This window comes from Siphateles boraxobius, unplaced genomic scaffold (genome assembly GCF_051911475.1).
Source record: "Siphateles boraxobius isolate OS27281-9 unplaced genomic scaffold, OSU_SipBor_1 66, whole genome shotgun sequence".
NCBI lineage: Eukaryota > Metazoa > Chordata > Actinopteri > Cypriniformes > Leuciscidae > Siphateles > Siphateles boraxobius.
Window position 1 is genome coordinate 14,330,656 of NW_027509193.1, and position 10,762 is coordinate 14,341,417.

Here is a 10,762-nt window from a genome sequence, read left to right on the forward strand (position 1 = left end):
TATATATATATATATATATATATAATTTATTTACATTATACCTAAACGTTTCGGATTGAATAACGTAGTGTGTTGGCATGTCAATCAAAGTTCTTAACACAGTTCATTGACCCCACTGGGTTTTGTTAGGAGAGTTGCTAGGAGACGAGCGGACGGGACGGTCCCGTACTACAACTGCTCCTATTGATCTGTACTGAAAGGTTTTGATATAATTCTGCTTAGGATACGATTAAAATGTCTGATAACGAGGAAGAACAAGGGCCGAAGAGTACCTTTACCACCTATATGGCTGAAGGTGACCAGCTCTTTCAGAAGGGCGAGTATGTCAAAGCTATCGAGTGCTTTTCCATGGTGAGCAAATAACTAACATATTGCATTGCTTAAGTTACGTTCAGAAGAAATTAAATTGATTGCTTTATTTTACATTTTATACGCGTCTTCTCTGCTATCCAACAGGCTTTAAGTTTACAGCCGGATGATAAGAACTGTCTGGTTGCCAGGTCCAGGTGTTATGTGAAATTAGGTGATGCAGAGAGCGCGCTGAAAGACGCCGAGACCTCCCTCAAAGACAACAAAAACTACTTCAAGGTGTGTTCATCCGTCCTAGCTTGCTTTTTCCCATTTTTGTCTCATCTTTTGTTCCAAAAGTTCCCAAAAGCAGCCACAGCTTTGAGTTAATGTATGTGTACCTGTAGTAAGACACTTGTCCTGAAGGGGGCTGATCCTTTACACAAGCACGTTTTTCGCACACAACATATTACAAATTTAACTTTGTGAATGAAGAAGATTAACACTAAAAATTTCAAGGCAAATTACACATGGTGAAACATGACAGACTCTACCTGTGAGGGGAAAATCCATTAAAATGCTAACTTAAATGGCTAAGAAAAAAAAGTTTTGTTCTGTGGAAGGTGTAACGTTAGCTTTTCACATGACACTTAGCTTGGTATTTTGTATGTAATCCAATGAAATTCATGAATTTTTTGGAGCCACTCTATAAGCTCTCTAAAAAGCACATCTGAATTATCTGGGTCCGTATGCTTAAAGCTTCTAAGAATCCTCTTAGAAAACTCCTAATTTAGCTTAAAAACTTCGATGAAGGAGTCTTAGCCTAGCTTACGAGCGATTCAGGACCGATCTGAGAGCAATTCTGAGGTCTGAGCAAGGAAAAGACAAAAACCTTCGATTTTTTAGGAGGCAACATTTCTAAAGATCCTTTTTTTGTATTGGTCTTAAGTAATATTCTAATTTTCGGAGATACTGAATTTGGGATTTTCATTAGTTGTCAGTTTTAATCATCACAATTAAATGAAATAAACATTTGAAATATATCAGTCTGTGTGTAATAATTAATGAATATAATATCCAAATTTCACTTTTTGAATGGAATTACTGAAATAAATCAACTTTTTGATGATATTCTAATTATATGGCCAGCACCTGTATATGTATTTAAATCTTATTTCTTTTTTTACCATTCTGTTAATTTCCTTTTAAGGTATTTGATTGGCTTAGAATGATACAAATTGTTCCACTATTTCCAATTACACTGATTGCTGGCATGTCTATTTAAAGAGATAGTTCACCCAAAAATGAAAATTCTGTCAGTATTTAATCACCCTCATGTTGTTCCAGCCCCGTAAGACCTTCATTCATCTTCGGAACACGAATTAAGATATTTTTGATGAAATCTGAGAGCTGGATCACTCCTCCATACTAGTCCATAGGCTTCTTCAGGGATTGAAACTTGCCGGCCTCAAAAAGTTATTAAAGACATCGTTAAAATAGTCCAAGTGACTACAGTGGCCCAATCTTAAGTTTATCAAGCGACGAGAATACTTTTTGTGCGCAAAAACAAACAAAAATAACGACTTTATTTCAACTATTCATTTCCTTCTCTGTTGGCCTCTAGTCAGTTAACTTAGTGTAATAGCGTAGAGCTACGTCACACGTAGGCTCACTGTTGACCGACGCTGGTCATGTGTGTGATGCATGTTATGTACAACAACAGAAGCTCTACGCTTTTACACTAGTGAACTGACTCGAGGCCCACAGAGAAGGAAATGAATAGTTGAAATAAAGTCGTTATTTTTGTTTTTTTGCGCACAAAAAGTATTCTCGTCGTTTGATAAACTTAAGATTGGGCCACTGTAGTCACTTGGACTATTTTAACGTTGTCTTTAATAACTTTTCGAGGCCGGCAAGTTTCAATCCTTTTGAAGCCTATGGAGGAGTGATCCAGCTCTCAGATTTCATCAAAAATATCTTAATTCGTGTTCCGAAGATGAAGAAAGGTCTTACGGGGTTGGAACAACATGAGGGTGATTAAATACCGTGACAGAATTTTCATTTTTGGGTGAACTATCCCTTAAATTGGTGGTTTGAATGTTGGTTTTAATGTAGCAAATATGGAATCAAAAACAAGAAGGATGAGAAAGCCCAACTGGACAGTGGAACAGTCTGTACTGTTAGCCCAGTTAGTGGATGAACACAAGGCCATCCTTAAAGGAAAATTTGGGCTGGATGTCACAGCACGGGGCAAGAAGCAGACGTGGGAGCTTATAGCGCAAATTATTAATGGTTCATTCCCCCTGCTTGTGCGCACCAGAGAAGCCTAGTATATTCATAAATGCAGTTTTTTGAGCCTGCAAGGTGGGAATGTCCAGTGGAAATGAAATGAACTGTGACACAATAAGAGGTTCTTAAAGTGCTGTAATTGTTTGTGTGATCACTCTGCTTACAGAAGGTTGTGACAGACCTAACTCATCACTGCTGCATTGTTGCATTTTCCCAATTGCCAAATATCTTAATGTAGTGATTACTTTAATTTCTGGTGCTATGGCATTTCTGTGCTGTGTCGGATATGTTAGCGTGTCTCTAATAAGAACGGTCACAAACATGAACCCATGCACAATCTAATCTATAGTGTCTTAACTCACTGTCATCCATTGTCTGCAACACATTTCTTCTTCCTTCGTCTTTCTGCCATTTTCTCCTCTACTAAAGAAACTCTTAAGCCTCTTAAAAGTCCTTGTCCGTACTCCTAACAATTTTGACCTAAGACCTCTTTTAAGGGTTAAGATGCTTTCTGAATTACTTTTTTCTTTACTAGGATTTTTATTTAATTTTAAGAGTAAAAGCCCAGGGCCCGTATCCCTGAAGAATTTTTGTGCAAAAAGTGGATCCTAGCGGCCAAATTCTAAGAAAATTCTCAGAGTCATGACGTTTTCTTAGAATTTCCCCTAAAAGTGACACTAAAATCCCAGTTAATATAAAAGATATATAAGGCGAGATCTGCTAAGAGCAGGGAAGAGGACTTTTAGTGGCTTAGGAGTTCCCCTAAGCAGCTGCACAAAATGGCCAACAGAGGCAGGAGAGATGTCCTGCAAACACTGGATGACAGGGAATTATTGAGACGCTACAGACATTGATAAAAGCTGAGCCGTGTTACCCTCGTTAAGACCACACTGAGTTGTAACGTTGCAATTTCTACTTCATTAAGGGCAGCCCCTTGAGATAGGCCATCTTGTTTTCAATGGGGTCCATATGGGAGTGAAAGTACAAAATATGCCAGCTAGGATATTAATATGAGCAAATAAGACACGAATCATTATTTGAACAGGGTGTAATGGGCTTAAGTTTTCACATATTTTAGATTCTAATGTTAGGCTATAACCCCTACAGCTTACTATTCATTTTCCAGATATTTTCTTGAATGTGAAATTATTTACAATTACAGTCTGCATAAGATTAGAGTTTATAATTATGTTTATTGATTTGAGGGTACATCCTTTGCTCATTATCACCAAAAGTTCATTTCCATTAAACTTGTAGGATCAACCAATCACGGCTTTTGAAATGATGACTCATACCTAGCAACGGGGTCAACCACACCTCCTCACTAAGATAGGATTTTCCATCCATTCCTTGCTCAAAGTTCACTGAAAATGTTCTGGAATCACTTCTAAGCTAAAACTCCTGGCAAGGAATTTTTAGGTTAAGTTAGGAGCTCTCTGAGAGGATTCTCAGAATCTTTAGGGATACGGGCCCAGATCTCTACGAATTTTCTTAGAATTTTGTCCTAGGAGCTACTCTTTGCACTAAGATTTTTTATGAATACGGGCCCTGATGTTTAGCAAAGGTTTGGGTTCACTATTCATTCACAAAGGATGCATTAAATTGGTCAATTTATAGTAATACTTAATTTTTACAAAATAAAATAAAAAAAGGTGTCCGGCGTTGTGAAGTCAAGAGCGATATCATTGTGCAGCGTTTACTCAGTAAGTTGACTGAGTGGGTCTCTGAGCTGGGCTGCGTTCCAGTCCAAAATTGACATGCCCTTCACTCGCTAACTTCCCTCCGTCTCGTTCACTCGGATGTTCGTCATCGCTTACATTGCATGAGTGCCCACTACTGGCGGAAACTGCAATGGGGTGAACTGGAACGTCCTAAGCCCTTGATCACTTGGAAACAGCTATGGAGTTGATTTATTATTTACAATTTTTTCCCCTTTAAGAATTTGTTTAATGCAGCATCCAAATGTAATTAGGTGTGTTTTGGTTGTTTTATATTAAAAAATTCGAATTAATATATCATAGAGTTGTTTTTGGTGGTGGTGATTAGATGAGATCTGCGGTGACGTCACAATCGTGTTGCACTGTGGTATATGGCGCTGCCTGAAGTGTACATATGAAGTAGACTCGCTCCCTTGGTCAAAATCGAGGGAACGAGGGTCTGTCCATATAAACTTCCCTCGTCCACTTCATGAAGTGGAAAGCACTTCAAAATGGCGGCAGGGATTCCCCCGAGGGGAAGTGCTTAGGGAAGTTCGCAAGTACGTGTCTAAAAGTGGACTGGAACACAGCCCTCGTGTGAGTGACTGGAGGCGGGGCTAATTTGAAATATTCATGCATCCGCGTGTACTGAAGCAAGGGTGTAGAGTTAAAAAACTTTTAAATATGTCATTTTGGTGATCAAATGAGTTTTAAGCGAGAAAATTATTGACTACAGGGAGGACTTTAAGCAGCACAAAAAAAATGCTTGATCACCAAAGCAGCATATCAGAATGATTTCTGAAGGACCATGTGACAATGAATGAAGACTGGAGTAATGATGCTGAAAATTACATTTCAAAATTTATTTAAAATATAGGACAGTTCTTTTTTCTTTTTCTTTTTTTGTAATAATAGTTCACAATATTCCTGTTTTGCTGTATTCATGATGTGCTAACAAATAATCTGACTCTCTTTGGTTCTCCGTCCTGTGTCTTGCAGGGTCTGTATCAGAAGGCTGAAGCCCTCTACACAATGGGTGATTTTGAGTTTGCATTGGTCTACTATCACAGAGGCCATAAGCTACGTCCAGAGCTACAGGAGTTCAGACTGGGAATCCAAAAAGCTCAAGAGGCAATCAACAACTCAGTGGGAAGTAAGTCCTTAGACACAACATGATGAGAAATGAGGAGTTCATGTTTTTACACAACAAACTGACTTAAGTTGGTAACCCTCATCTGCCTCTCTCTCCCCAACCTAAAAGGTCCTTCCTCTGTGAAGTTGGAAAATAAAGGAGACCTGTCTTACTTCCACAAGTCTAATGGGGTGAGCTATCTCTTGCTCTCGCTCTCTCTCTTCCGTTATACCACCTACCCCGTCACTCATACAACCATTGTTTATAATTTACGTTTATGTTCATTTTAGCAGTTAGTAATGCATATTTGTTTGTTTGATGCGTTCCCAAAGGTTCGTCCCAAGCATTTGAATCATTCTCATAAGCAGGAATCCAAAAAGCATGGCCAGAAGATGAGCAAATATGAAAAAACAGCCAAGCAACTTCTGGGAGAACTGTACAATGACAGAGAATACTTAGATAAACTTCTACAAGATGAAGGTGTGTGTTTTCATGTTTTTTTAGGCCTTGTTTGATGTTAGTTTGCATCTATGAGGGTGCATATTCTATGAAAAGTATGGCAATCTGCTCCCATACAGATCTTATAAAAGGTAAGATACGAACTGGAGAGCGTGTGCAAGATCTGATCGTTGGCTGTATCTCCTATCTGGACACGCGGACAGCATTCTGGCAGCAGCAGAAGCCCATCTATGCTCGTCAACGAGACAGAAAACTAATGCAGCAGCAGTGGAACCGGGTTCGACACAAGCCACCCTCAGACCCAACCCGATATGTCCTCACCAGTCTGGAGGATATTGACAAAGGTGAACCTCTGCAGAGTTTGAGAGGGGTCAAAGTTCACAGCATTAGCTTCCTAACAAGAAAGTTTAGCATTAGTTGCATACTCATTTTGCACATGCAAAATCATAAACTACTGTCAAAGTTGGGGGTCAGGAAGATTTTAAAAATATATATATATAAATAAATATTTTAAGCTCATCAAGGCTGCTTTTGTTCGATCATATTGGGAAATATTTTTTACGGTTTAAAAGATTTCTGTTTGAATATGTTTTAAAAATGTAATTTATTCCTTTTGATTTCCAGAAATCATTCTAATATGCTAATTTGATGCGCAAGAAATTTTTCTTATTGTTATCAATGTTGAAAACCGTTGTACTGCTTAAATATTTTTTGTGGAAAATGTGATACTTTCTTTTGATACATTATAAATGTCTGTACTGGCACTTTTGGTCAATTTAATGCATCCTTGATGAATAAAATATTTATTTATTTATTTTTCAACAAAAAAAAAAACGTACCAACCCTAAACTTTTGAACTGCAGTGTATGCCTATGATCATTAGCTAACTGATGAGTGATTGACCTATGGCAACCTGGAGATAATGTTGGAATTATTAATTATTCTCTAGGTCACTCCACAATGTTTGTGTTAGCAGACCAGATACATAACACACCCAGCTGATTATTTAATTTTTATTAATAAAAGTGAATAGTGCTTGCTAAGGACATTTGAACAGACCCCTAAATATAACTATGAAACTCTGGCACATAACTGTACCATTTGTGCCATGGACATGAACAATGCATTATGCATCAAATTCTGCTACTTGTTGAGAAGTGCCATTACTTTATAAAGTTGCTGCAGATTTACTGTTGTTAAGTGGATTTTCGTAGGTGGAATCCAGTCTTTTCAATGGGAATCCAGTCCACAAATTCTGGAATTTCACATGAGGGCGAAACAAATTTCACAAGAGATTTACATTTGTCACATGTGTTCACCACGTTGACCAACAGAAAACTGCTTGATTTGAAAATGACATCAGTGAAATTTTACTAAAATTGCCAAACCTCAAGAGATTTTTCTTAGGTGACTTCGCTAGCCTGGTGGACAATAAAACAGGCCAAAAAATCCTATAGACTCATAGAAAAAATCTATGCAACACTCTGGTATCACATGGTTTTTGGATAGGAAAACATTTTCAGAAAATGTTCTGTATGTTATTGGGTTTATTGAGAATTATTTGTTTAATTGGCAGCCTTGAGTGCCGGTAATGCAGAAAGCGGCCTGAAGAAGGCCCGTGAGCTCATGAAGGTGGTGAAGGAATGGTCTGAGCAGGTGCTGCCCAATAAGAGAGAAGTGCTTGGGAACCTGCACAGCTGCATTGGTAGAGTCTAGGAATCTCATCTGCCCAATACTTAAATATATAATATCAATAGCACAAGAATCATAGATACAACATTTTCTTTTATGTTCTGTGTAGGCAATGCATTGATGGATCTTGGGAATATGGACAAGGCTCTGCATCATCATGAGAAAGATCTGGAGCTGGCCAAGAAAGGGTGAGCACTCATAGGAGCAGGAAAACTACCTTTTGTTTGTCTTGGTTGGTTAATAAACTACTATTCATCAGGTGTGTTTGGTTTGTGCTTCGTCTCATAGCGACCTGACGGACAGTAAATCCAGGGCTCTGGACAACATTGGCCGTGTGTACGCACGGATTGGCAAGTTCCAACAAGCAATAGAAGTGTAAGTGCATTTGCATTTAATTAATGTTTACTTTGGTGTTGATGTACACAGACAAGTCTATTGTAATAGTAATTTAATTTTGTTCTGTGTGTGTTTATGTATGTGTTTGCATAGCTGGGAGGAGAAGGTGCCTCTAGCATATGGCGGGTTAGAGAGAGCCTGGTTGTTCCATGAGATCGGCCGCTGTTACCTTGAGCTGAAGCGCTACGGCGAAGCACGAGACTATGGCTCCCGCTCGCTCACCGCAGCGGATGACATCACTGATGAGAAATGGCAGCTCAATGCCAGTGTGCTCATAGCACAGGCCGAATGTGAGTCCAAACTACATCGCCCAGAATCCCAGGAAGTCAGCAGTTTAATGCACTCTGAGACCATGAATAATCTGATTTCCCACAATGCTCAGAATCAATAGGAAGTTAATGTGCTCGTTATGTATATTTGATCTACGCCATGCTGTGCGATTAGATCACTTTACATCCTCTTTCTCTCTCACATAGTGAAGCTGGGTAACTACAAGGCCAGTGTGTTACACTTTGAGAGAGCACTGGACCGGGCAAAACTGCTGCAGGATGACTCTGCCAGCGAAGCCATCCAGAAGGTCAACACAGACATTCCTATCCTGCTCTCTCACTCTCTCCCTCATCACTCTCACCATCCATCTCGCTCGCGGCCTTTTCTATAGTCCCCTTCAAACTACATTAAAATGACTGAGATTCTTAATCACACAGGATGCATGCTATTGTTTCTGTGTATGTCACAGAGGACCAGTAAGTTATTGTCAGTTTGACTAAAGGTGCGGTCACATTTACCATTGTTTGGCAAATGTTGGCAGGCAAATTCCAGGCATTTCAAATAGAATCCATGCGATCAGAAATTTTGCAAGGGCAAAAAATTTCCCCCATGCAGATTTTGCATTGGGTTTATATTAGTCACGCTTGGTTTGTAAAGCTGCTTGGTTTGAAAGTGTGAGCCTATATTTCAGACACCGCTACTGACAATGGACAACTGACCTTTTTTGCCAGCAACATTTTGCAGAGATTTCACTGTGACCACACCTAAAGCCTTTTCTAAGTCTGGGTAGTAATATTCTGCAATGTCTATCCTGTAGAATTCCCTTGGAACTGTTAGTCACTCATTTAAATGGTAAGGCAACTCCGTTAAGCCAAACTATATTTTGTCTTTCGCTTAGTTTCCACTTCTATCGCATCACCCCATCGGGACTTTGCATATTAAACATTAAAAGTGGATAAAAGGAGATTGATTATGGAAGCTAAGAAATATTAGCTCATATTATTTGACTTTCGTAAGGAAAGCAATGACAAAGATTATGCTCGGAGAAGAATTTTAGAAATCATGAAAATAAAAAAATGTCTTAATTTTATGCCAGGAAACCAGCTGTTCTGATGTTACATTGCGCACATTACGTCACTGGAATCTTGTTGTGTTGTGCATAGTTAGTACATGGTGACAGAATACTTATCAAAACTAGATGTTTTGTCATAATATGAACTGATAATTGTAATATTTACATGCATTCATTTATCAGTTTTCATTTTTTGCATGTTACCTTATTCTTGACTATCCAGTTGCTCTAATATCATATTTCTTCTTGTTGCTCTGCTATTATTTGACTCACTTTAATCAACTCCTCAATTGCTCGCCCTGCAGGCTCTTCGTGAAGCAAGACACAGAGTGACCCAGTAAGACAAGAAACCCATCTGAATAAAATGTCTGCAATCCACCTCCAAGACAAGTCAGAATTAATGCATCCTTACTAGTGGAATAAAATCTGCCTGAGGAACATTGTGTTGGATTGCATTCGGGTGTCATTGGTTAAGGATTACTTTGACTGCCTTCTCTGTGCTTGTTTGCATATGGTAAAAGATGTTTTGCATAGTTTTACATAAACAGACTGTCACAGTTTCAGAGTTATAACAAATCATGTTTGATATTTGTGATGCAGTGTCCAAGCGATGTTGCCCAGATACTGTTAATGTTTTGCTATAGAGACACACTGGTGCTGTGACCTTTTGTTGATAAAAAGAAATACTCATAATCCAAACATGTTTGAATTGAAAATCATTCAAATGAGTTTAGGTTTGACCTCTAATTAAGTTTGCACTCCATCTATTGAGTCGATATTGACTATGTATGCGTATGTGCTCAACAAAAATGAACACAAGTATATGCCCTGACAGATTGCGTATACGAATTGCTGCCAATATGTTTGTGTGAGAGAATACGTTTGTGTGGGTTATATCTGCTAATTACGTAAACACACCACAAACACTTGTGAGAAAGTGGTTGCAGCCTGCATTTATGCGGAACTCTACAATGGTAAGCTGAAGCAGCGATTCTTAACTGCAAAACCTGTCAGTGCAATGTCAAAGCACATAACCACTCAGCTGCCACGTCCCTCACAGACTTTTTAATAAGACGTAACATGCACTCAGTTTTGCTAGGTATGCTCTTGTACATCAGGCTCGTAAGCATACATTCAAAGAATAATAGGTGCCAATGGACACTTTTTTAATCTTTCCAAAACCTCAAAAATTTTAAAATGCACTATGGAAATTAATACTTGTAAATTTAAATTGGCATAGTCATTATAATACAATCTGACAATCTTCATATTCCTTGTGTGTGTGTGTGCGTGCCTGCGTGCGTGTGTGTGTATGTGTGTGTTTGCCTCATCAGGTTCATTTTACTGTTGTTGTAGGTTTATTCTGATTGAGGTGTATTTTAATTCTGATTGAATTTATTGATTAAATTTTAGAATCTGGCATGAGGACACAGATATCACAATGCATTAAAAATACTGTTCTTCTTT

The 10,762-nt window shown here is 38.6% G+C and overlaps 1 protein-coding gene across 2 annotated transcripts; it reads left to right on the forward strand.

The window, feature by feature from the left end:
* The first annotated feature begins 121 nt into the window (after positions 1 to 121).
* odad4 (outer dynein arm docking complex subunit 4) lies at positions 122 to 9,994 on the forward strand. Of its 2 annotated transcripts, XM_077212443.1 has the most exons (12): positions 122 to 351; positions 457 to 588; positions 5,274 to 5,427; positions 5,536 to 5,597; positions 5,739 to 5,886; positions 5,985 to 6,209; positions 7,442 to 7,570; positions 7,667 to 7,745; positions 7,846 to 7,932; positions 8,047 to 8,243; positions 8,430 to 8,530; positions 9,601 to 9,994. In XM_077212443.1, the coding sequence occupies exons 1-12, from the start codon at positions 235 to 237 to the stop codon at positions 9,634 to 9,636; spliced, it is 1,467 nt and encodes a 488-aa protein (XP_077068558.1). In that variant the 5' UTR covers positions 122 to 234; the 3' UTR covers positions 9,637 to 9,994. The 2 variants fall into 2 exon arrangements, with proteins under 2 accessions (XP_077068558.1, XP_077068559.1); XM_077212444.1 differs by lacking the exons at positions 122 to 351; positions 457 to 588 and adding an exon at positions 4,816 to 4,834.
* The last annotated feature ends 768 nt before the right edge of the window (positions 9,995 to 10,762 follow it).